General features: G+C 43.2%; 1 protein-coding gene across 1 annotated transcript in view; it reads right to left on the reverse strand.

Annotated features, from left to right (window-relative positions):
- Window positions 1–27,877, reverse strand: part of TBC1D9 (TBC1 domain family member 9) — a 128,594-nt gene that overhangs the window by 34,446 nt on the left and 66,271 nt on the right. The window contains exons 3-10 of the mRNA XM_027567405.1: window positions 22,086–22,204; window positions 13,768–13,996; window positions 13,130–13,391; window positions 11,015–11,222; window positions 5,907–6,113; window positions 4,532–4,702; window positions 3,756–3,906; window positions 1,776–1,990 (exon numbers count right to left, since the gene is read on the reverse strand). Coding sequence (XP_027423206.1) covers window positions 1,776–1,990; window positions 3,756–3,906; window positions 4,532–4,702; window positions 5,907–6,113; window positions 11,015–11,222; window positions 13,130–13,391; window positions 13,768–13,996; window positions 22,086–22,204 — 1,562 coding nt within the window. The remainder of the gene's footprint in view (window positions 1–1,775; window positions 1,991–3,755; window positions 3,907–4,531; window positions 4,703–5,906; window positions 6,114–11,014; window positions 11,223–13,129; window positions 13,392–13,767; window positions 13,997–22,085; window positions 22,205–27,877) is intronic.

A 27,877-nucleotide genomic window follows, 5' to 3' on the forward strand; every position in this document is an offset into this window, starting at 1 on the left:
AAGTACGCATGGCTTGAGGCGCTCTTCAGGGAACAATGAAACCTTTCAAAGTTGGAGTCCTCGCCCATTATTTCTATCTGGATAAGGATGGTAGTGATAAGTAAAAGGGGTTTAATTCTAAAGTAACCTACTTTATTAAAAGATATTATCAGCTAGCTCATAAGCACTCCAGGCTCAACTACTTTAATAGTCCTCTTAATTAATAAGGAGAAGATCAAAAGATAAATATGAACTCTATTATATTAGAAGCCAGCTCCCTCCTGTACTTCTTTTGATCCTGGAGAAACCGGTAAATGTTCATCAGATTCCTACAATATAAATGTCAAAAAAGGAATTTTGGTCTAATAGGCTCTTCCTTGTAAGCCTGACTCAATAGGTTCCCAAGTCTATTGAAATCTTTAAAGAAGATTTTATAGAAATCATTTAAATTTTTTATAGAAATAAAACAATTTTATATAAATTTTTTAATATAAATTTCTTTATAGAAATCATTAAAATTCCACTTGAGAATTAACCTGCCTACTACATGATCATGGTCATGGCTGGTTTCTTTGTCATTCAGTCAAGGTAAGTTTCTTTTGAGGTTCTACTTGGTAACAGGCTCTGGACTAAGTATTGGGGAAAAGGAGGGGGCACAGCGGTGAAAAATCTCACAGGGCATAAATCCAGGGGTCAGAGAGATAAAAGAGATGTAAAAGTTGATTAATCAATTTGGAGGTATATTTTAAATTAACTGCTATCAAAAAGATAAAATGTACAGGGAGACCTGTGATATGTGTGTGTGTGTGTCTGTGTGTGTGTGTCTGTGTGTGTCTCTGTGTGTGTGTCTGTGTGTGTGTCTGTGTGTGTCTGTGTGTGTGTGCACGCACGGTATTCAGGTTTCGAGGAAGTAAGCCTGCTTTAGGTTTCAACTAGATGGTCAAAGAAGGTCTCTCTGGGTACATATGTAGCCTTTCAATCTAAAGACACTATCTTAGAGCTTTCCAAATTGTGCTATCCATACTAACATATACAAGCAATCATTGTGGCTGGTATATGGGTAACATTTTTTAATACTGAATTACACATTTATTTTAGTGGGCCTTAAAATATAGCCATAGCATATAAGAGCTACATTCTCAAGGAAATTAATTGCTTAGGAGTTGCAAAGGGTAGGAGCACTGGGGAACCCAGAATGCAGAATTAAAGGCTTGGTGCCCAGATATGCTCATGACCAGTGAGTGACCAGCCAGGCCACCAGATGGTGGTGGATCCAGAAAGGGCACTCTTATCCCTTGGCTCCTCTGCTCAGTGGAGTATTTCTCTGCTCTGGGAGAGCACGCTTCCCCGAGTACATCTGACAAGGTCCAAAAACATTTAGTTGTCACAAGTGGGGAGCACTGGCATTTCGTGAGAAGACGTTATTAAACATGTTATTAAGCAGGAATGTCACTAAACATTCTCCAAAGCACAGGACAGCCCCACACAAAGAATTATTCAGTCCACAATGCCAACACTACCAAGGTCGAGAGACCCTGGTACAGTAACTGCTCTCTTAACCATAAAGCCTTTCTTCTTTTTAAATAAATACTTATTTATTTGGCTGTACCGGGTCTTAGCGACAGCATACAGGATCTAGTTCCCTAACCAGGGATCGAACCCGGGCCCCCTGGGGGTGTGGAATCTTAGCCACTGGACCCACCAGGGAAGTCCCCCATAAAGCCTTTCTTATTACTTACCGGCTGGCAGAACACTTTTTTTTTTTTTTTAAAGTCTTACCCATCTGTGACATTCACCTGGCAATACCCAATGTTAGGATTTCGAAAAGCATAAGCTGTCAAGACTCTCCTCAGAGCCGCAATGCCCATTTCGTTTTGGAAAGCGGGGTGTTCTGGAAGGGAGCGGTGCAGGTCCCTCTCAATCTCCTCCGTGGCGAGGTTGTACTTCCCCATGGACTTCTCCACGAGGTCCTCATAGTAGCCAGGGTGGGTGGCCTTCTCGTTGATGGCACCTGGGAAACACCAGACGGACCCAGCATCAGAAAGTGGGAGCCCCGGCCTTGGCTGCCTGACCCGGCGCCTTCACCTTCCTCCTGTGAGGACCTGTGTGTCACAGCCACAGCCCGGCTGTAACTTCAATCCTGGCCCCTTCCCTCTTCCTGCTCCACTGGAAGCCGGCAGCTTAAAAACTCCCCTGTTCGCTATGATCCCCTGGAGAAGCGAACGGCTACCCACTCCAGTATTCTTGCCTGGAGAGTCCCATGGATGGAGGAGCCTGCTGAGCTACAGTCCATGGGATCGCGGAGAGTTGACCACGACAGAGTGATTCTCTATCTCTCTCTCTCTCACACACACACTCTATGATATCACTTATACGTGAAGCCTAAACAAGAGTACAAATGACCTTAGATACAGAACAGAAACAGGCTCACAGACACAGACAACAAACTCATGGTTACCAAAGTGGGGAAGAAGATGGGAGAGGGACAAATTACAGAATGGGATTAACAGATACAAACTGCTAGTCATACAACAGGTTAAGTAGCAAGGATTTACTGTATAGCACAGGGCATTATAGTCAATGTCTTGTAATAACCTGTAAGGCAAAATAATCAGAAAAAAAGACAACTGGATGGTTATGCTGTGTGCCTGAAACTAACAGTACTGTTAAACTATGCTTCAATAAAAAAAATAATAATGCATTTTTTAAAAACCTCCCTACAAACCTCCCTACACACACACAAACAAAAAACCCTCCCTAAAGGTAGAGGCTTCCAACCTAGAAACTGTGTTCCAAGGAACTTCCACAGACAGCCCAAAGGGGCTGCTCACACAAGAACAGGGAAGTGGGCAGAGAAAGTCAAGCTGAAGCTGAAGCCGTCTCAGTTCTCCAACCAAGCAGCCTTGCTTGCATTTTATCAGGGTTTTCCTTATGATTTCACGTGAAAAGGAGGCATTGTCTCTCAAAACAAGTTTAAAAACTGAAATTATGAAGGGCTCACAAAGAGCCATACTGAAGAGTAGGAGGAAGGATGAAGAGGGATTTTCAGAATTGCAGGGGGCAGGGAGCATGTTCCTGGCAGTGAGGAGCCACTGCTGTGGAGGGGAGCTCCTCGGTGCGGGGTGGGAGGACGCAGAGGTGGGCAAGAACCACTGCTGTGACATAGCTGCAGGTTATGATTCTTAAAGCCAGACAAACCCTGGACACAACCACTTAACTATAAATCTAGTTAAATATAATTTATGCAAGTATAAGGTGTATGTACACATATACATATATACAAATATGTACATATAAAAATACACACATATATATGTACATATTATATAATTAAATAAGTTCTTATAGGTTAAATATGTGTATATATATACACAGGCTTCCCAGATGGCATAGTGTTTTAAGAATCCACCTGCCAATACAGGAGTCTCGGCTTTGATCTCTGGGTCCAGAAGATCCCCTGGAGTAGGAAGTGGCAACCCACTCCAGTATTCCTGCCTGGAGAATCCCGTGGACAGAGGAGCCTGGCGGGCTGCAGTCCATGAGGTTGCAAAGAGTCAGACACGACTGAAGCGACTCAGCACACACGCATATGTACAGACACACACATATGTAATGAGAGGGTAAATCGATTTGTACTTCACTGATTAGGGATTAGACCCCTGGGCTGAGGTGGGGGTTACATATTTGAAATAGCCCTGAGGCACGATGGAAGGCTGAGGGCAGCCCCGGGGCTCCCCACACTCTGGAGGGGTGCTCCCTCTCCAGCCCCGCCGTACCTGACAGCAGCAGCCAGAGCTCCCCGCGCATGCTCTCAGGGACACCCTTCAGCACCAGCTCCCGGGTCTTTTCTGTGCGGTACATGCAGACCCCTTGCCCGTACTCTGCAAAGTGAATCTTCCAGGCCTGCTCTTTCAAAAACTCTTTGGCCTGAAAGGGATGACGTAGCATCATTACACCCAAAGTACTTTGAGAATGGTAAGGACAAGTTTGACGGAAAGTCAGAACATTTTCCCTGGAGAATGGAGCTGGTAAGTTCTGGACAGAATTCATGAGAACAAAGAACTCAGATTTTCTGAAGACCTTCTGTGACCTGACTCATATACCAGAGCCTGTGGATCTGCCATGAAACTTTCTGGCCCAGAGTCAGAATGCCACTTACCTGAGATGGGTCAGGAGGATGCAAATGTTACTTACGGCTTTATGTCTACCCCTCCAAGTGAAACAGAGTGGATGTTTGCTAAATGTGGCCTGAGACCTTATGTACTTACTTGTTGGTTACTTAAACAACGGTTAAAAAACAAAAATGAAAAATGTCACCTGCATATAGAAATATATGACCCATCTCCTTTCACAATGAAGCCACTCTGAAACCCGATGACATACAAATATGTCATTGTATGTTATATTTATATGTCCTTTGTATTTTTAAAAAAATATCCTTCCCTTGTAGGAAACTGTCCAGTGATGTATTGATGAGTTTATTTTAAAAGATTTTTAAAAAACATTCCTGTTCTAATACAGAAAGTTCGGGGCAAGAGGAGGTGGCACTCACCAATTTCGGGTTGAACTCCTCAGGAGACCGCCGCCGATACATGGTCATCAGGGTCTGTGTGGCTGTGGGGACACTGTTGCCGTTGAGGTTGAACTGGCGCTCGCCATCGGCATCGGAGCTGGTGCTCCTCTGGGGACTGGAGGAAACGAGGCTGCTGGGCCGAGAATACACCTGCCAACGCAGAGAGTAACACGAGGCGGGGACGATTTGAGCTGCAGAATCTACTTCTTCAACATTCTCTGCTCCGCCTTTCTGTGCTCAGTCGTGTCTGACTCTTGGAGACCCCATGGACTGTAGTCCGCCAGGCTCCTCTGTCCACGGGATTATCAAGGCAGGAACACTGGAGTGGGTTGTCATTTTCCCGATCCAGGGACCAAACCCCATGTCTCCTGTGTCTCCTGCATTGGCAGGCAGGTTCTTTACCACCAAACCACCTGACTGTCCTCCGGACAGACACTAATAGCCTCACCATGGTTCCCAAGAGATGTCTTGCTAGGTGATGTAGCAGGAGGAAGTCCACAAGCCAGCATTTTGGTGAGAATTAGATGGGATCATGGGCCACAGAGCTTCGATGCTACCAGTAGGTTTCCTCTGTATTTTATTTTTTGGCTGTGCCCCATAGCATGAAGTTTCCCAATCAGGGATCGAACCTGCATCCCCTTCATTGGAGGCACGGAGTCTTAACCACTGGATCACCAGGGAAATGCCTCCTCTGTATTTTAGATTCATTTTTACAACAAACTGGTTGGAAACTTATCTCTCTGATTAGTATGCATGCAAAGCGTGACGTGGTTGAGTCAACTGCTGATGGGACCACCTTCCTTGCCTCCTATCTAGTTTCTGGTGCCTCAAAAATGCCCACAGAAACTTGGAGCAGGTAAACAGGAGCTTGCCAGCTTTACAACGTATTTTCACTGCAAGTCATTCTATCACTTGAGCTAATCATGTATCTTTCAGGGCCCAGTTTCCCTGGATGTGGATTCAGAGCCTAATTCAATAGGGACACAATTCGTATTGTATCATAATAAAATCATCCTAATAATGTTGTGTTTCAGGTTTGAGACTTTACTGAGTGACCTCTGTATAATTCCCAACAGAGTCACTTAGACCAGAGTCACCTGCTATGTAATCAGGACAAATCACTTCATAACGCCTTCAATGGTGAAAGAAGAGGGTGAGACTAGATGTCCAATTCTATGATCCTAAATACAAACACCATGAGATTTAAATGAGATGTCTGCTCTGGACATCAGAGTAGTTGGTTCATCTCAGCACAGCTGCAAAGCTTCAAGATCAAACAAAACAGACCAGGAGGTGAACACTCCCCAGGGAAGAGAAATAGGATGAACCAACCCCGCAGGTGCCTTCCACTGACCTCATCATCCGAACTGTTGTAGCTTCCTGCGAATTCCTTGTCTGAGTATATTTTGGAGGTCGTCTGCTGCAGGAAGTCAGAGATCCTCTGCACCAGAAAGTCTCTATCCTTCAAGTTGGCAAAGAGAAAGGTCATCCTGTTCCTGGTGCTGATGGACAGGGGACTGGGGAGCACACTGGAGCTGTCTGCCTTCTCTACAATCGTCACCTGAAAAGAAAAGAGGCCACCAAGAGCATTACTTCCCAGGGATCACCTGGCAGCAACCTCTGAGCTCTGAAGATGCTGAGCACTGAAGAAAGAAGACCATGCTTTTCAATCTCGGCAGGAACCTCCGTATTTTATTGAGGCAAGTTGAGATTCTTGAATGGTGTCCCAATAAAAGAAAACAGCTCAGAATAAATGAAACTGGAACCGGAATTATCTTGCTGGTAGTTATAAATCGAGAGTGAGTCCCCATCCCAGCCCCAGGAGACATCTGGCAACATCTAGAGGCACTTCTGGTAGTCCCAAGTGGAGGGTACCACGGGCATCTCACAGGTGGAAGTCAAGGATGATGCTAAACATTTGGCATTGCACAGGACCCAAGTCAGCCCACCCCCAACACACTAAGGCCCAAGACGTCAACAGCGCCAAGGCTGGGAAACCTTGTTGGAAGGAATTCCTTGACTTTCATTAAAATTTCATGGAACTTTAAGAGGGAGGACTCTTAGCTGGTGCTTCATCTGTAAGAGAGAGAAACAACCCATGATACTGGGTCCTTTTATTAGCTTAATGTGGATATGGCTTTTAAAACACCACCAATCCTTCAAACGTCTGGTTTAGACCCCAGGGCTTTGCATTCCTCACCTCTTACCACTTCAAAGTTTTAAAGGCTTGAATCTGAGCAGACATGACATAAACAGCTTACCTGCAACCCTGTCTGCACGGGTTGACTGTGTGTGTGTGTGCATTTGTGCATACTAGTGCGTGTAGCAAAGTAAGTACCACATCAGGAGAAAAGTAGAAACAGGGGGCATGTGCTTCAGCTTTGAAATGATGGCATATATTTGCTGGTTTATAAAAGGATTTTCATCAACTGGAAACTAAGATAAATGGATTACAATTCTTTAGCACATTAGGAAGAAAAATCCCAAGGCCAGCTCTAGATAAATGGTTTATTTGCAGCGGCGCTGACTGTGTACTTAAGAGTTTAGTTTCTTTCCCATCTTCATTTCCACATGTAAGCAGTCTAGACAGGTTCAACTTCAACCTCTTCATCAGCATTTTCATGTGAAAGACATTTCCTCTGAGCAGAACTTTAAAAACCTCTCTCCCTTTCAAGGCTAAGTAACCTACTGGAATTGCCTAAAAAGTTGCATGGTCACAGATGCAAAACAGGTATTAGTGGGGTTCATAAAGGGGAAAACTGCAGGACCTGAGTTCTGTTCTCAGCTTTTATAAACATGTACAAGTTAGATATATATTCATACATTTTTAAAGGAATATTCTGAGATACCTAGAATTGTACCTAAGAGTTTTTTCCTCCAATGCTAAAGAAGCTAGAGAAATTGGCGGGGAGAGGTGGAAACCAACTTCTTTATCATGAAAAGGATTTTCCCATGATACTTCAGACATAGAGTAAACAATGCTTATTTTAAAAGACTGAAAAAAAAATCCTTTTTCCCCAACAGATTGTTTATGATTCTTTTAGTCACCAGGCATCTGCAATTAATTGCAAATGCCAAGAGGATGAAAGGTTCAAGTTCTGCACCTAAAATATAGATTCTATGTGCTCGTGAGGAAATCAAGCATGAAGTCCAGTATCTACCAGGATCATGAAGCAACAGCAAGAAAGTGCCTACAGAAACCCTAGGAAGCGTCCCACAGGTTAGCACGTATTTTTCACTGACAAATGAGTTCTAGTAGAATTCTACCCCTGAAACTCTGTGCCTCCAGGAAAGGGTAATAGCTCCACCGGAATGTTCTACACAATAATGAGACACATTTTCATCACCAACTACAATTGTAAGATAGCTTCAATTCAATCAAATCTTGGTGTTTCATATGGAACATTTTACAAGGTAATTTATAATTGAAAAAAAGAAGAGAGACTGCATCTAGAAATCCTAATGAGGACTCTCATCACTTTATCTTCTTGCTGCTAGTTCAGACTTTTCTTTAAAATCTATAGCAACACGGTTCTGTGCAAACATTTAACATGTGTTGATTTACTCTACCTTAAGTCTGCATACAGAATGTATATTAACAATCTCCAGTCAATATTTCCACTTATTTATAAAAAATTAAACACAACAGCAATCCCGAGTCTTCACAATTCTAAAAGGAGCTGTTCCAAGGAGAATGCAAGGTTCCTTGAGGCTCCTACTGATCGATCAGCTGAACTCAGTTCATGGAGAGATCACTCTCTTCTCAAACAGACCCCGACGGAGGGTGGGAGCCCTGTCCTAGTGCATTTTTGTCATTATATAACCTAGAGTAGGAATAAACGCAAGTGCTTTGCTTCTTCCATTAGTTGAGGTTTAGGATTTACCATTAATATATCTCAGTGATTCACTGGAGTAAAGAAAGAGCACTGCTGTCTCACTGGGGGTTTCTTTCAAGCCGCACCCTCCAACCACAACACACTTTACTTCTAAATGCCACCATACTATCCTCCCCCTTCTGACTTATCCTGAAATATGCCTGAATTATCTCCCCTTACTACTTGTTAGGGAAAACTAGGAAGCACAAGATGGGCCGAGGGTATTAACCATCAATCTCCTAACTCCGCCAAGCTCTCACGATCCTATTGTAGATCACACTGAAATGTACACAGAGCCCCTGAACTGAACCCAGAGGAGGGGAGCAGGAGAGCTGATATGGGATGGCAGCCTCCAGCCACTCTGTTCCTCAGTTACCTTTGGATAAACAAAGTGATGACTCACTCAGATTTATAAATGATACACTCAGTATATTCTTAATGTCAGGATGGGTTTCCCTAGTGGGTCCAGGTCACTCTGCCCTATTTTGTTCAGGTAGTACTTGACGAAGGACATTTTTCATAGCAGACTTTAATAGCATACTATGAATGGTGATAGATGTTAACTGGACTTATCATAGTGATCATTATATAATATATACAAATATCAAATCAATACTATGTTAACCTGAAACTAGTAGATGATGTCAATTACCACACACACACACACACACACACACACTCACACACACACACAGAGTTTAGTAACTCCCTAAGAGAAAGAGGGTAAGTTTGTTGGAAAAAGTCATGAGATGCATTTCAGAGCCAGTTGTAAGTACCGATCAACCATCCATCTGAGAATTCACCTCCAATAATTCCTAGTCTTCAAATGTGTTATAATACCAATGAGCTCACCCTGTAAGAAAGAAAACTAGATTTTTCCATTGCCTAACACTTTGCATTCATTTTAATCCACCAATTAAACTTCTAGGAATTTATAATTTAAGGAAAATTATACATATGTTTGGGAGGAAACGAACAAACAAAAATAATGCAAAGGTCCAACCAAAGGTAATCTAAATAAGAAGAAGAAATAAATTATACATATCCAGTAATGGAATAATATGCAGTCATTAAAAGTTATACAAGAATATTTTATGATATGGAAATAAGTTTAGTGCACACTCACTGTTAAGAGAAATAGGCAAAAAATAAAATTCATTATTTCTTAAACCTAAATAATATAAATGACATTTACACAGCAATGCATAGAAAGCCTGAGCAGCTATATAGCAGGATGTTCATTTTTGAATAGTGGTCATTTTTGAATAGTGGGACTGGGGGGAGTTTTTGTTTTCTTCCTATTTGTCTGTATTTTAATAATTTTCTGTGATAATGATGCAAACAAGAAAAAAACAAAGCAAGAAAATTTGCTTACATAAATGATTATTTTTTTTTTAAAAAAAAGAAAGTAAGGCAAAGAGAAACTTGAATCCTTTACCATAGGAAATCTTAACAAAGACTCAACCTTGATTAAATAGCCAAAGCTTCTAAGCATCTTAATTTCTAGGTTGAAAGCAGCCAGGTTAGAAACTGCGGATCTGCCAGCCCTGGACATCCTAACCTGGAATTTCTTCTCAACCCCAACAGCAAGGCTTCTCCACAAGTACCAGAACAACCTCTCACTGTGAAGACACAAGAGAACCCACTTCCAACCCAGGTACAATAATAATGTTCCTCAGTCTTCATTGTCCATGGGCATCAGCCTGGAACTTTATTAAAGTACAGACTCCAAAATTTGCAGAGATACAGATCTGGCCGTGGCGGCCAGTGGTCCCACTGGTTCTAACAGAGGGAACCAACGAACTCGACAGATCTTGACTTTCTGATTCACAACCCAGACCACTCTCTAAAGATCAAGATGCTCAGGCTGTGGGCCAGGAGCAGTAACTACACTTTCTAGTTTCTCTATTTGATATTTTCACATCTCAGGGCCTTGTTGACCCAGAGTTAACCAACTCCTGGAGACAGTAAAGGACTCACCTGTGAGAAGGCATTTCACAAGCAAACCATTCTATCCAAACCCCAAGGACCTCCTTCACCTGCTCTCACACTCAGGGCCCCTATTCATCTTGCCCTCGTCACCCCAGGGCCAGGAACCGGACAGTTAGGGACAGGGCCTCTGCCCTAGAGCCTGCTGGAATTTTTCAACTTGCCAATCCCAAGCCTGCTTATCCTGTCTCACCTGTTTCTTCCCAAGGAAATCACAATCAAGACTCCAGTCCACATCCTTCCCTGCTCCTCTGTCTGCTGACCCACGGGGTGCTTTCCCCCCGTGGGCCCTCTAGCATGGCGTGCGCCCCCTGATGGGAGCCATGAGTATAACAAGCGTCTTTTCAATGACAGTCATCTCCTGCTCTGTTGATCTCACCTTACCTGAACAAGAATAAAACACCAGTCTGCTTCTGGAAGAAGAAACCTCGCAGGTCTCATGGTCATTCGGGGCAATGCCAACACAAAAAAGAGGGACAGATGCCACCAAAGAATTAGGAACGCTCACCCATGGTTAAAAGCCAACTCAGTGATGGTAAGATACCCAGAAAAAGATTACCAACAAAACTTAAAACACCCATTGCCACCTGCCACGTACCTCTCGCAGTGGGATAATGAGGCTACACAGGTTCTCTTCCTTGCTGGTGAAGCAGATATAGTTCGTAGACACAAACATCTGCCCCAAAATGTGCATTTTGTTGAACGGAGTCCAGAGGGTGCAGTCTGTGTGGCCATCTAATTTTTCATCTTTGGGCAGCCGGAAGAGTGCACGGTACCTCTCACTCTTGGCCCTGGCGTCCAGATCGCTGGAAAACAACAGCAATAACTCACCCCACAGGAGAAAAGTTTGAGTACCTCTCAATGATGCGGCAACAGATTTCCCGGCCCATCTTTCCCTTCCACCCTGTCAGAATTATTTCTACCTTCTTGGCTTTCTGCAGGAGTTAACTCCATGATGACCCAAAAGCATAATGAAATCATTTTAATGTATTTAGGTTCCCTGTGTAGTCATTCTACAATCAGTATCTGTAAATGTCAAAGGATCTTAGGAAAACAAGGCCTAGACAGGAAATAATTCTCTTTCCAAAAGAATACAGTAATTTCTGAAGAGATGATGACATTTATACTCATCCGCAGCCACTCTCGGGGCCTTATCTTTTAAGAATGACCTAATGAGGACACACATAAGCCATATGACTCTGCAGGCGGTCAGTGGTCACCTTGAATAAACAATAAAACTGCCTGAAACACAGGAACAGCCCACTTCCTGGACAACCAGAGTGTCTAAGCCCAGCTGAGTCCTCCAGTGACCATGATCTTTTCTCTGATGAGTTCCTTCTTCCTGTTCATCGTTTAAACATCTTTGCTCAAGCTTTTAAGCCACTTCAGCCCCTGATGATCCAGTTTCTGGTTTCACAAGGCAAAGACAGGCCCTCCAATTCCCTCCCTTCTGTCTCTAAAACTACCTGCTACCTCACCTCCTCCTCCTTCTTTTACCTGTTTCAAAGGGAGAGCTATCAGCACACACAAGCATCCTTCTGCATGCTGTGAGATCCTTTTTTTTTTTTTGTAGCTTTGCTTTGTATGTGGGATCTTAATTCCCCAACCAGGGATTGAACCCAAGCCCCCTGCATTGGAAACATAGAGTCCTAACCACTGGACCACCAGGGAAGTCCAAGATGCCACTTTTTAAATTATTCATTTTCTTCTAGCTTTATCTCCATGCTCCCTTCTGTCTTTGTGCTACCCTCAACAACAAACTCTTCCCACCTGCCTACTTCATATTACCTTCTGTTCAAATGTTTTTGTTCTATAAAAGAGCAAACCCCCTACTTTACCATTGAATTTCCCGACAAAGCAGGCTGTACTGACCTAATTCCCTTGCCTTGCCTTTCATGTGCATTCAGCCCACCACAGTAAGCCATCTTCTTGTCACGCTATCAAAACATGTCTCAGATCACCAAAGGCGTTTTCATTGCAGTGACCTCTTGTCAGGTTTCGACGACCAGCTGTACACCAACGATGACCAATTCCATTTATCCCACTGAACTGATGTCTAGTTAGACGCCCTACAGGCGACTCAACTCAACTTGATCAAAATTGAATCCTCATATCCCTTGGACATGCTGTCCCTTCCCTCGTCCCCATCTCAGTTAAGGGTGATTCCATGCATCCATCACACGTTACAACGTCAACTTTCCCCTTGCCTTCTCTCTAGCCTTCACTCTTACATCCAGACTTCTGGGCTTCTCTACAGCATAGCTTCATCCCATGCCCAGCCACCTTCCATAAATGTTGACGAGCTTACTTTCCTCTGTGCTTTTCTCATCTGTTTGCCTTACCATATTGTCCCTCTGCCTGAAATAATATGTCTAAAGTAATATTCATCCTACTGACTCTGACTGAGCAATTTCGAGAGCCCTGCTGTGAGCAGCTCCATGGAGAGATCCTTCACTGCCAGTCTCCCTGTGTGTGTACTCAAGGTGCTCTGCTCTCAGCACCAAAAGAGGTCCCAACCTATAGTGCTGGAGCTGGTCATGTCTACCTCACTTACTGAACTGTGAGTGCTTTAGGCAGACGTTCTCAGTTTTGGATCTATACCCAGAAAAGTGTTCTGAACCCTTGAAGCTGTTCAGAAAAGGTTAACTTTCATAAGTGAACAGATGGGTTCTTGTTTCTAAAGTCTGTAAGACTTCAGATCTCTGTCACCTACCGTTTTAGGGCAGACACTTTCTTAGGAGATTTCTTTTTCAGTTTGGGCAGGGATCGATCTTGTTCAAAGCCCTCATTGTCTAAGAGCTGCCTCATAGCGATGTTGGCGAGCTGCTCCATTAACTTGAAGGTCTCATTGATGTTGAGGAATACAGAGAAGAAATGCTCGCTAGATCTTGTGCTCACTTTGATCACGTCGGGTAGAAGCAGCGTGGCATTCTTCTCGAGCTGAGTGATGTCCACCCACCGGATGACCAGCTTGGCTGAGCACAGAGAACAAGGCTGGGTCAATATGTGGCTTCTTAAAATCCTTTCAAGATACTGGAATCTCACAACACCACCCTCTAATTTCACAGAACTCCTATGAGCTTATGTGCTTATATTTATTAATATTCTGCTTGATAGTTTCAAAAGACAAATCTAGACCACAAAAATTCTGAGTTATGATTATTACAGATTTAAGTCCCTGTCTACTAAATGAATTATACCTTTGGTCAATTTTTATTATCTCACAATCAAGTAGTTTATAGCAACTGAGCCAAAAATGATTGAATTCAACGTTAAGTCATCACAAATCAGTTACAACTGCAGATTTACTAGACTTTCAAAAGCTGCCCTCTGAAATTCTAGAGGACTCACCTTCCCTTCCCATCAGAAAAGAATAAAAGCAAAGGTGATTAATGCTGAGGTACATCCAGCCCTGTCGGGGGACCTTCCCCTTCCAGTAGCTGCAAGAGTAATAGTTAACGAGTTTCTCTTCCTCGGGCATTCCAAACAGCCGATGGAACTTCACAATGGCTTCCTTGAACTTCTCCGTGTCATCATCTTCCTTCACGTCGTTGATTTTGTTATACTCGGCAATGATGCCCTAAGAAGGCATAAAGCACAAATGCACAGCTTGTATCACTATGACTAGACCTGTTTCTTTTCTGTACATACTGGCAAGGGAAAAAATTTTCTTCTAAGGGACACTTAAAAAAATTGAATTATTTTCAAAGCCAACTCCCCAAACCGAAACCACTTAACAAGCGGCATTTATGTACTAAAAGATTTCTGAAGAGCAACATAGATCAATGTAGAGCAAAGAAAGATCAAAACACATGTCATTAACTGATGTTAGCCACAGACCCACCGTCTCTCGGCCATGAAAAATATCAGGAACCTGGATAAAAGGAACAAGCCACCATATGAACAGAAAAGAGGTGAATATTGGAGTGGAAATTATAGAAGACACACAATTTTTGGTCAGTTGCACAGGAAATAAGATCTTTGCAAAACAAGTAACTGGTTTAACCTACTGCTTAATCATCTTAGCAGCTTGAGGGGCTGTTTGTTACCCAGTTCCTCCATAACTCAATGAAAAATGGCTTCTACATGTGTCTCCTGAGCGAAAATGTTCCTTGAAATTCTACCTTTGACTTTGTAATCACCAAATCCCTCTTACCTCATCTCCATTTTCTCTGTTTACAAGGTACGGTGAGATAAGCATGAGCTCTGGAGCATGAATGTCTGGGGTTTTGATCCCAAAGGTGTCACTGCAAATCTACGTGAATTTGGGCAGCCTCATACCTAGAATTCCTGCCTTTGGGCTTCCAGTGAGTTCTGGATGCTACAAATATATCTTCCCCAAACTTATTATAACTACAAAATTCTTATTATCAAAATTCTGTTTCCCTACAATCACCATGTAAAATCCATTATTCTAGACCATGCACATTTTTGATCCAACCAACACTGTAACACTTGTTCTCACTGCACTGCATTTGACAAGATCCAGAGCACACTCAGGGCCTGGATATGTCATCTGTATGCTTTTCCACCTTCTTGCCTGTGGTCCTGTCATTCTGAAGGCATAAAATCTACAGTAAGACTATTGTCTGTTTCACTAATTCTGTGTGTACTTAGTCATTTTGAACTCTATGACTCCATGGACAATAGCCTGCCAGGCTCCTCTGTCCATAGAATTTTCCAGGCAAGAATACTGCAGTGGGTTGCCATTTCCTCCTCCAGGGGATCTTCCCTACCCACAGATCAAACCCTAGCCTTGAGTCTCCTGCATTGGGAGGCAGATTCTTTTTATTTTTGAATATAGATTTATTTTAATTGGAGACTAATTACTTTATAATATTGTATTGGTTTTGTCATACATCAACATGAATCCACCACAGATGTACACGTGTTCCCCATCCTGAACCCCCCTCCCACCTCCCTCCTTGGACCATCCGGACCATCCCTCTGGGTCATCCCAGTGCACCAGCCCCAAGCATCCTGTATCATGCATAGAACCCGGACTGGCGATTCATTTCACATATGATATTATACATGTTTCAATGCCATTCTTCCAAATCATCCCACCCTTTCCCTCTCCCACAGAGTCCAAAAGACTGTTCTATATATTTGTGTCTATTTTGCTGTCTCGCATACAGGGTTATCAATACCATCTTTCTAAATTCCATATACCCGGCAGGCAGATTCTTTACCACTGTATCACCCATCACTAATCCTACCTAATCTCAAAATCCAGTCCAATTCCCAGCTCTTTATAAACGCTTCTCCCAACTATAACTCTTCTACCTCACATTAAGTACTGCTGATCCTCTGTGCCAGATGTAGTGGAATTTTTTAATACATATGATGTCCTGAATTTTATTTTCACTGCCAGACTGTCCACTCCAGTTGCCAGCAGCTGTGGTACTAAGGGGTGATGGCAGGAGGGAAGGGGGAGAGGGCTTTGTCTTCCACCCTCTCCATCACCATTCAATTCTAGTGAAAAACAAACATGTAAACAACAACCAAAACAGCCAACACAGCCCTGGACATGTCTTCAGCCTATTCTAATAAGAAGCTTAGTCCCTTTGCATAGTCCAGAAATTACCATAGTGGGCATGCCATCAGGAGTCTTTCTACACTGTGATATATTCTGTACAGCTACTTTCTGAAACAGAGATTTGACAACAGCATCTCCACCATGAAAATGTCCACAGTCTATCAGTGTAAGAGGGGAAAAGCCCAATCTGCATCTTGTGACAAAGAACCCCTTCTTGGTCTTGCCCAAATCCACCTTTCCAGGTTCAGTGTAAATATCACATTTTCTATGAAACTAACCAAGTCGGGCATAAGCACCAGCATTCTTGTCTTTAGGTTCTCTTAATTTCTATGTTGGCTGAACGTATTTTGTGTATATGTCCCCCAACCACTAAATATGCCTTTCAAACACAATGTCTCAAAAAGTTTTTACCGACAGCAGCTAGCACCTAAGAGATATTAATGTGTTTTAGTGATGTTTTTCACCTCTATGTCCTTATAAATCCTCTCGTATTTAAAGAAATTTTCTTTTTAAAATTTCAATGAGCATTCTAGATATGTAGTACTTATTAGTTCTTTAGATAGCATGAAAAAGTGAAAGTGTTAGTCTCTCACTCATGTCAGACTCTTTGCCTTCTCCGAGTTGGGTCCTTAGGCAATGCCAATGGCCAATCAACTCCGAGTGAGCATGGAGACCCTCAAGCCTAGTGTCCGCTCTCCTGTAGCAAGGCTCTGACCTGAAGTCAGAAGAATACTAGAAAAGAGCAAAGAATGTGTCTGCAATGTGGGAGACCTGGGTTCAATCCCTGGGTTGGGAAGATCCCCTGGAGGAGGGGATGGCAATCCACTCCAGTACTCTTGCCTGGAGAATGGACAGAGGAGCCTGGCGGGCTACAGTCATGAGGTCACAAAGAGTCAGACACAACTGAGCAACTAAGCACAGCACAGCACACGGAATCTAGAAAAATGGCACAGGTGAACCTATTTGCAGGGCAGGAATGGAGACAGAGAGGTAGAGACCGGACCTATACGACACTTCAAAGTTATCAATGCCTTCACAGAAGGAGAGCCAAAAATATGCAAGAAGGAAAAAGGAAATGAATGAGTGAATAGATGAAAGGGACAGAATGAGAACAACTAATATGAAGTTGCAGTTGGGTCCTTGCTGCTAAGCTGCTGCTAAGTCGCTTCAGTCGTGTCCGACTCTGTGTGACCCCATAGACAGCAGCCCACCAGGCTCCCCCGTCCCTGGGATTCTCCAGGCAAGAACACTGGAGTGGGTTGCCATTTCCTTCTCCAATGCATGAAAGTGAAAAGTGAAAGGGAAGTCGCTCAGTCGTGTCCGACTCTTAGCGACCCCATGGACTGCAGCCTACCAGGCTCCTCCGCCCATGGGATTTTCCAGGCAAGAGTTCTGGAGTAGGATGCCATTGCCTTCTCCAAGTTGGGTCCTTAGGCAATGCCAACGGCCAATCAACTCTGAGTGAGCATGGAGACCCTCAAGCCTAATGTCCGCTCTCCTGTAGCAAGGCTCTGACCTGAAGTCAGAAGAATACTAGAAAAGAGCAATGTAGAACAAACCAAATGATGCCCACATGTTTAGAGAGAAGGAACATTAAATTCAAACTACACTATCTAAGGGGCTTCCCCGGTGACTCAGACAGTAAAGAATCTGCCTGCAACGCAGCAGACCCAGATTTGATCCCTGGGGTTGGGAAGATTCCTCGGAGGAGGGAATGGCTACCAACTCCAGTATTCTTGCCTGGAGAATTCCATGGACAGAGGAGCCTTTCGAGCTACAGTCCATGGGGTCACAAAGAGTCTGACATGAGTGAGAGACTAACACTTTCACTTTTTCATGCTATCTAAAGAACTAATAAGTACTACATATCTAGAATGCTCATTGAAATTTTAAAAAGAAAATTTCTTTAAATACGAGAGGATTTATAAGGACATAGAGGTGAAAAACATCACTAAAACACATTAATATCAACAGACCAGGCCTCACCAACTAGTTTCAACAATAAGGATAATAACCCCTAAAGTTCCACTTCCAACTTTCCCAACTTCAAGAAAAAAAAGAGGGTTCACAATACAGAATCTCTTCAGATTACTGTAACTTTAGCCAGGTGGACCAGATGATGGAACAAAGGGATGGAATGATCTCCTTCCGGTATGTTCTATGTTGTTCTTGCTCATTAGTTGCTCAGTCATGTCCGACTCTTTTGCGACACCATGGACTGTAGCCTGCCAGGCTCTTCTGTCCGTGGGATTTCCCTGACAAGAATATTGGATTGGTTTGCCATGCCCTCCTCCAGGGGATTTTCTTGACCCTGGGATCAAACCTGCATTGGTAGGTGGATTCTCTACCACTGAGCCATCAGAGTATATATGTTCTATAGGTTCTACATAATATGAAATAGGTCACCCCTGTTCTAGGCAACAGCTCCATGTAATTTTGTAAAATTGCTACAGTCCAAATATTCAGGACATCCAATACAAATTTAAATACATAAAGGACATTGATAGGTAGTTCATAAAAAGGGGAACATTAACTTAGCAAACATAAAAAAATATTCAACCTCATAATCAAAGAGAAAAATGAAAACAATAAGACACCGACTTTTACTTCATACATTTGAAAAACTACTTAAACAATTATAATGCTGAAAGCAAGCAACAGTATAATCACACAGGGATTCTAACATACTGACAATATCTACTAACGTCCACTAAAAGCATTTAAACGTACTTAACCCATTAACCAACATTTTGTAATCTATCCTAAAGAGGAGAAAAACTATAAGAAAAGTTACATATGAACAGAAGAATTCGTTGTATTATTGTTTGTACCTGACTCCCACTTATCTAAAAGCTAGGGAGACTTACATAAGGAGGGATAGTAAGGCAATTATGGGACAATATTCAGTTATTATAATAACAGCCAAGGTTATACAACAATATAGTAGATATTGGAGAAAAAAGATATGATATAAAATTATACGTATAGTCAGACTACTATTAGGGTAAATAAGCATACAAGAAATCTAAAAAGAAAAAAACAAAAGTTATCTACGGTGTTTGGATTGTGGTTGCCTTTGCAGTTAATTATAACATTTATAATTTTTAAAAGTTAATTAAGTCTCAAAACAAGTAAGTGTGTTGGTTCCCTTTCTTACTGGACAATTTGTGAGTGCTTAAACCATCTATTTGCACATGAATGATTTTCACACATAATTGCATTAATAGCAATTCCTTTCTCATAATTGGTTTCAGGGGAATTAAATCTGACATTTTTGATGTAATGAAAAAGGTAAAAAGAATGGCTCTTTGACCCACAATTTGCTCCTGCTTTATTTATTTATTTCTCTTAACTTACTGTTACTTTTAATCTTCAGTTTCTTCCTACCACTTTTGATTTGCACCTATTTCCCAAAGACAGTAACACTTGAGGGAGGACAATGAAAAGCTATGACAAATCTAGACAGCATATTAAAAAGCAGAGACATCACCTTGCCTACAAAGGTCTGCATAGTCAAACCTATGGTTTTTGCAGTAGTCATGTACAGATGTGAGAGTTGGACCATAAAGAAGGCTGAGTGCCAACTAATCGATGCTTTTGAACTGTGGTGCTGGAGAAGACTCTTGAGAGTCCCTTGGACTGCAGGGAGATCAAATCAGTCAATCCTAAAGGAAATCAACCCTGAATATTCCCTGGAAGGACTGATGCTGAAGCTAAAGCTCCAATACTTTGGCCACCTGATGCAAAGAGCTGACTCATTGGAAAAGACTCTGATGCTGGGAAAGATTGAAGGCAGGAGGAGAAGAGGGTAACAGAGGATGAGGTGATTGGATGGCATCACTGACTCGATGGACATGAGTTTGAGCAAACTCTGGGGGTTAGTGAAGGACAGGGAAGCCTGGCGTGCTGCAGTCCATGGGGTCGCAAAGAGTTGGACACGACTGAAACACCGAACAACAACAATGACAAAAAGGTAACTGAGAACCTCAGCGGTGATTCCTCGAAGGAGAAGACCCCTCCTGTCTCCCCACCAACCACTGCCCCCTTTTACCCAGCCCCTCTATAGAGTCCTCAGACTCCCCCACTTATATTCAGTTCAGTTCAGTTTAGTCGCTCAGTCGTGTCCAACTCTTTGCGACCCCATGAATCGCAGCACGCCAGGCCTCCCTGTCCGTCACCAACTCCCGGAGTTCACCCAAACTCATGTCCATCGAGTTGGTGATGCCATCCAGCCATCTCATCCTCTGTCGTCCCCTTCTCCTCCTGCCCCCAATCCCTCCCAGCATCAGAGGCTTTTCCAATGAGTCAACTCTTCACATGAGGTAGCCAAAGTACTGGAGTTTCAGCTTTAGCATCATTCCTTCCAAAGAAATCCCAGGGCTGATCTCCTTCAGAATGGACTCGTTGGATCTCCTTGCAGTCCAAGGGACCTTCAAGAATCTTCTCCAACACCACAGTTCTAAAGCATCAATTCTTCGGCACTCAGCCTTCTTCACAGTCCAACTCTCACATCCATACATGACCAGAGGAAAAACCATAGCCTTGACTAGACGAACCTTTGTTGGCAAAGTAATGTCTCTGCTTTTCAATATGCTATCTAGGTTGGTCATAACTTTCCTTCCAAGGAGTAAGCGTCTTTCAATTTCATGGCTGCAGTCACCATCTGCAGTGATTTTGGAGCCCAGAAAAATAAAGTCTGACACTGTTTCCACTGTTTCCCCATCTAGTTCCCATGAAGTGATGGGACCGGATGCCATGATCTTCATTTTCTGAATGTTGAGTTTTAAGCCAACTTTTTCACTCTCCTCTTTCACTTTCATCAAGAGGCTTTTGAGTTCCTCTTCACTTTCTGCCATAAGGGTGGTGTCATCTGCATATATGAGGTGATTGATATTTCTCCCGGCAATCTTGATTCCAGCTTGTGCTTCTTCCAGTCCAGCTTTTCACATGATGTACTCTGCATATAAGTTAAATAAGCAGGGTGACAATATACAGCCTTGATGAACTCCTTTTCCTATTTGGAACCAGTCTGTTGTTCCATGTCCAGTTCTAACTGTTGCTTCCTGACCTGCATATAGGTTTCTCAAGAGGCAGGTCACGTGGTCTGGTATTCCCATCTCTTTCAGAATTTTCCACAGTATATTGTGATCCACACAGTCAAAGGCTTTGGCATAGTCAATAAAGCAGAAATAGATGTTTTTCTGGAACTCTCTTGCTTTTTCCACGATCCAGCGGATGTTGGCAATTTGATCTCTGGTTCCTCTGCTTTTTCTAAAATCAGCTTGAACATCAGGAAGTTCACAGTTCACATATTACTTCCCAGAAATTCAGACACATGACTCAAACCAAAGGATGATTTATCAAATCTGCTTGGTTTTATCAATAAGTTCAGTTCAGTCGCTCAGTCGTGTCCAACTCTTTGCGACCCCATGAACTGCAGAACACCAGGCCTCCTTGTCCATCACCAACTCCCAGAGTCCACCCAAACTCATGTCCATTGAGTGGGTGATGCCATCCAGCCATCTCATCCTCTGTCGTCCCCATCTCCTCCTGCTCTCAATCTTTCCCAGCATCAGGGTCTTTTCCAATGAGTCAGCTCTTCACATCAGGTGGCCAAAATACTGGAGTTTCAGCTTTAGCATCATTCCTTCCAATGAACACCCAGGACTGCTCTCCTTTAGAATGGACTGGTTGGATCTCCTTGCAGTCCCAGGGACTCTCAAGAGTCTTCTCCAACACCACAGTTCAAAAGCATCAATCCTTCGGTGCTCAGCTTTCTTTATAGTCCAAGCTCTCCGTTATTCAATAATATATATATTTTTTAATTTGGAAGCTGCCATCTTTTCTAAGCTTACTGATGCTTTTCAATGTTTCCCACAAATAATAAATTAAATGCGGTCAACTGTTAATAACAGAAGAATGTGTGGGTAAAGGATCTCCAGGTATGTTTTATACAATTCTTACTTTTGCAACTTTTCTCTAAGTTTGAAATTCTTTCCAGAGAAAAGTTGTTGTTTTAAATTCCACTAACTTAAGAAATACTGAATCACTGTGTTGTGTACCTAGAACTAACACAGTGCAGCAAGTTAATTATATGTTAATAAAAACAAAAAAATAAATAAAGCATTACCTGTATTTTTCCTCTCACAAATGTGGTGATATCGTTCTCATTTTCAAAGATGGAAAGTGTCTGCAGCAGATTCTGCTCCAGCCATTCCCAGTGTTCAGTGATTTCTTTTCTAGAACCACCTGCACAAACATAAAATGGTGATAACGAATGTCAGCATGTAAACGATACTTACAACCCAGGCTCATCCCATGCCTATGTACTGCCATCAGCTCTGCCTTCTGATACTTTCTCTCTGTCAGGGAAGTCACACAGAAGACATTGAAAGATGTATCAGAAATCCAAGAGTAAGGATAGTGTATGGTCACGTCTGACCAGGTGAGTCCAGAAACTTTGGGACAGTCTTTTAGGGTGGGAAGGCAGCGACATTTCTCCCGTTCCCTTTTCTGGGCTGGGAACCCAGAGAGGGTTCCCAGAAGAGAGCCAGAAGAGAGCCCTATCCTCTCTTCTCCCTCCGGGAATCTGCACTTTTCAGGGGAAGGCAGATCTTGTCAGGAGACCAGGTTACAGTTGTTAAGTTGCAAAAATACGAGGCCTTCGGTATGCCCCTGGAGATGTGATGTAACCACCTCCTATAATGGGCAAAAAATGATCCTCCCTCCCTTCAATTATGAATGAGATGTGAAAATAGACTATCACTAGGGAATAGCAGCCCTGTTCTCACCAGCGCCGAGGCTCTGAATTGTAATGGGATGAGGTCATCCTCACAGCCTCCCTCCAGGTCAGAAACAAGAAGCGAGAGAGTCATCTCCCCGGCCAACCTGCAAACTGAATCAACCTAAGCCTGGGAGAGTAGGTAACAGGCACCCTGCTCTCTGCCCACAGCTGCAGGGCAAAACAGGGATGCCAAGCCAACGTCATTGTCGAGACACTAGAACAAATTCCCTTCTTTTTTTTCTTGCCCTGCAATTGTTAATGACCTTGCAAAACAGTTTGTTAGAAGCCATCCCTATTTTATAAATTTTATGTACTATTCATTCCAGAATTAAAGAAAGATTTTGCAACTCTACTAACTGACTCCTTCAGATGTCTCCTTAAGATTTCCAAGTTATCTTTTAATTGATTTCTTCAAAAACAGCTTCTCTCTGTTTCTTTGTCACCAGTAACTGGATATATCTCGGAATCTCACTCTGTTAACTGACTGGGAAAAGCAGGAGATACAAATGTGTCCATAGTGATACTCAGAACTGTGAGGAACAGGACTAAAACCTCTTGGGGAATAAGAGGCACTGTTTGGAGAGGGAAACAGCAACTCCCTCCAGTATTCTTGCCTGGAGAATTCCACAGACAGAGGAGCCTGTAGGGGGGCTACCTACAGTCCATGGGGTAGCAGAGAGTTGGATACGACTGAGCGACTAACACTTTCACACTTGGAAGGTTTTCAGATCCATTGGTCAAGGAAAGGCAAAACCAAAACAAACCCACATTCATTTTCTTTTACTCTGAGCCGAAACACCAAAACTGCCCACGTGGAATGCTTCTGTAGAGGATAAAGAATAAATCTCTGAGTTAGGAGGCCGAAGAGGCTGTCTGGAGCTCTTCACAGGCCCTTTCCACAGCTCACTCTTTCGGGGTCACAGTGAACCACGTGGAAAAGCAATCGATGACTCTGCACTACGCTGTCACGGCAAGAGCTAGAGCTTATGAAACCTGGGTCCCCCTTCCTTCCTCCCAGCAGCCATCTGGGTGCCTGTAGACAGTCTGCTTCATCTTTCTCTGTCTCAAACTCTTTACATGTAAAATGGAGACACATTAAAAAAAAACCTTATTCATTTCAGAGAAATGTCATAAAAAAATCACGTGGAATAATGTCTATAGATACACTTTGTAAAGTAGAAAACACTGTCCAAATGCAAAATACAATGCTCATTTGGAATATTTTGGCAATGAGTCATTCTGGAGTTAGCCAGAGAGTTTTAAAACATTTTAGACCGTAAAATTTTAAATAGGCATTGGAAAATTTTCTAAAATATACTGTGTCCTTCCTTGCCTGTAAACAGGTCACCACCATCCCCAGCTGCGGCTGGCTGGGCGATACAGACAGAGCCCAATCCAGAGTCGATGCTGGCCACGTGCCCTCCCCCCGCCGTCCCATCTGTGCCTGCTGGCAACTGTTAGATGTCCACACCTCAGGACACAGGCACTTTTGGGGACTCAGGGGAGTGAAGAACTTCTGCAGACCCACCGGGTGCAATTCCCAGCCTCTGATATTGCCTCTCCTCCGCCCTGCCTATGTCGATAGTAGATATGCCTTCCAGAGGCTGGTTTGCACACGTCCCTCGGCTCAGCTGGGACAGTCTGCCTGTGGACTGGTATACCGCCCTGCGCTGCCCTTTACCAGGTGGTCATACCAGGTACCTGACCTGGGAGTCCCTGTTTGGCTGTGGTGGCAACTGACCGCAAGTCAGCCTCCTGTTCCTTGGTTATCCTGCATGGAACCCATCAGCTATAAGGCCCAGGGCGGCCCAGCTGTGCTTTCACCTTTGCACACACTGCCTGCAGTTTTCGTGTGCTTATTCATCTAGGCCCACCCTGCCACCCCCAAAACACACACACACTCGAGCCACGGTGTAAAAGGTATATGCATAAGTGCACTCATTCAACAAATGTTCACTTCTGCCTCCAGTTTTCATGGGTATTACATGAAGGTCTTCACGACTGACCCTCGTTTTTAAGTAGCCTTCTGAGCACTCCTATATCGAAGTTCAGGTTTTCTACCCACGTTGTTTCCCCTTCTATTGCCTTCTTTGCTGTTTTACGACCTCCTGCTCATCAGTGTGCCCCACTGTTCTGTCATTTCCACAGTCTCTACCTGCCACCCCCTAACGCCATTCTCACCACTGGCTCTTTTCTCTACTCCTCATTGCCTGGGATGTAAATCCCCACATTTCCGTCTGTGCTCACCACCAATGTCCCCTCTCCACCTGCCACTGTTGCTTGTGTTCCTTCATTTCCTGTGGCTTCTCTCATACTAGTCACTGTCATATGAAGAGGCTGGCCTTTTGGAGTCATCATCAGCCACTTACAGCTCCCTTTACAGAAGAAGTGTTGAGATGGCAAATTTCAGTATCTTTATTTTTTGTTTGTTTTAGATTAATTTATTAATTTTAATTGGAGGTTTTTGTGGTGGTTTTTGCCGTACATCGGCATGAATCAGCCACGGTGTACATGTGTCCCCCCACCCTGAAACCCCTCCCACTGCCCCTCCCCAACCCATCCCTCTGGGTTGTCTCAGAGCAGCAGCTTTGCGTGCCCTGCTTCATGCATCAAACTTGTACTGCTCATCTGTTTTACATATGATAATATACATGTTTCAATGCTATTCTCTCAAATCATTCCACCCTTGCCTTCTCCCACAGAGTCCAAAAGTCTGTTCTTTACATCTGTGTCTCTTTTGCTGTCTTGCCTATAGGGTTGTTGTGACCGTCTTTCTAAATTTCATATATATGTGTTAATATACTGTACTGGTGTTTCTTTCTGACTTACTTCACTCTGTATAATAGGCTCCAGTTTCATCCACCTCATTAGAACTGACTCAAATGCATTCAAAGTTCCGTCTAGTCAAGGCTATGGTTTTTCCAGTAGTCATGTATGGATGTGAGAGTTGGACCGTGAAGAAGGCTGAGCACCAAAGAATTGATGCTTTTGAACTGTGGTGTTGGAGAAGACTCTTGAGAGTCCCTTGGACTGCAAGGAGATCCAACCAGTCCATTCTGAAGGAGATCAGCCCTGGGTGTTCTTTGGAAGGAATGATGCTAAAGCTAAACTCCAGTACTTTGGCCACTTCATGCAAAGAGTTGACTCATTGGAAAAGACTCTGATGCTGGGAGGGATTAGGGACAAGAGGAGAAGGGGACAACAGAGGATGAGATGTGAGTCTGAGTGAACTCCGGGAGTTGGTGATGGACAGGGAGGCCTGGCGTGCTGCAATTCATGGGGTCGAAGAGTCGGACACGACTGAGCAACTGAACTGAACTGAACTGAACATTCCATTGTGTATATGTACCACGACTTCTGTATCCATTTGTTTGCCAATGGACATCTAGGGTGCTTCCATGTCCTAGCTATTGTAAATAGTGCTGCAGTGAACACTGGGGTACATGTGTCTCTTTCAATTCCAAATCTCAGTATCTTTAGGTCTTCAGTTCTTTGCACGATGCTTTGGGCCTGCTTCTGTGCTACCAAGGAAGTTTCAGGTTTCTTCTGGCTATATCCAGGCCCAAGGTTACAAAGTTCCATAAAACAGGGTTATAGATAAGGAAGAACTGTGTATACCATTATAAGAAACCATTATCAGCATAAATGAGAAAAGAAAAAGACACAGATGCTAACAGCCAACAGTAGTTTCAGGAATTAACTATGGATTCTGATCCATACCCAATAGACACTTGCCAGGGAGAGGAAGGGAAATATACCTTTTACATTTATATTTACTCTGCAAATGCACCATATTCTCTGATCACTTTCCTAAAGGCACACAAAATAAACGAGGACAGGTGTTTAAGGCTCCAGGCTCTGGAGACAGGAAATACAAGGATGCCTACCTAGAAGGCAGGGCTGGATTCCTCCCCCAGCGGACAAGGCACATTCTAAAGATGCCAATCAAGTAAAAGTTCTCTCTGAAAGCAGGTGTCCACTTCCCATCTCAGAGAAGGGTACTGCTCAGAGATCACAGAGCAAATGTCCTGCTAACAGTTTAAGAGCAACTGACACTGTTGCCAGATCACCCTTTAGGAAAGAGGGAGACTCCAAGAGAAACATGTTGGAATCCTGAATGTTCCTTATATCAGGCTCTGTCATTTCTCAAGAAAGTAAGCCCAAGGGCTACAATGTTTAAGAGCCTGGAACTTTGCTTCTGTTACTGTGTAAAGTGAGGTAACAGGAAGCTCTTCTGCCATGACTCTGAGAGAGGGCTGGTCTATTTACCCAACCGTTCGGGCAAAATGTGTTAGGCACTCAGAAGAGAAAGGAAGGACTTGGCAGTCCTTCTGGCAATGCTGCTTCGACAGAGATATAGCAGGAACAACAAGCTGACCCGATGTGCAATCAGCTGAAACAACAAAGAAAGCTGTGTCGGGTAGGAGAAGCCTTCAGGAAACCCAAGATAAAGCTTTTTGCTACGGGAAAAACTGGATTAACACTTGAGGGGCTTAAGAGTATTTAGAAATTAAATTTGGAAAAATGAGAATCTTTTACTATTTGCAGGGTTGTGTTTTGTTTTCAGAATACTATGCACAGGCCTCGTGTGTATATTTGGGCAAAATTTAAACACTGCCTACGATGATGGAAAATACTGAATCAGCCTAAGTCTTATTTCTCATCTGGTTTGAGATGTACCTAAGAGTATAGGAAGTCCACTTGAAATAAAAAGACAGAGGTATTAAAATGGATCCACAAAATGGATTCAACTGTATCTGGCCTCAGATTAAGAACAAAAGCGTAAGACTTCACTGATGGCGATTCAGTGGGTATCTTTTGTGGTGCATGACTGATATCAACAAAATTTGGTTCTGGGACTGCAGCACTGACTTAAAAACCTGAATTCAAATATATCTAAGATGGTATATTTCCTCTGATCAAGAGGGTACGTATGCACATGTATAGATATATATGTCTGTGTCTAGGCAAAAAATAAAAACCTCTTGTATATATATGTGTCTAGGCAAAAATAAAAACCTCTTGTGACAAGGCAGAAAACAAAACCAAGCAAAACAAACTCACTAAACCTCCCAGGGATTAAAAAGCAACCAATCTAGTATTTTCAGATGTCAGAACAGGCTGCTTGGATCCCAAAA

Source organism: Bos indicus x Bos taurus, chromosome 17, assembly GCF_003369695.1.
Source record: "Bos indicus x Bos taurus breed Angus x Brahman F1 hybrid chromosome 17, Bos_hybrid_MaternalHap_v2.0, whole genome shotgun sequence".
In the NCBI taxonomy this organism is placed as follows: Eukaryota; Metazoa; Chordata; class Mammalia; order Artiodactyla; family Bovidae; genus Bos; species Bos indicus x Bos taurus.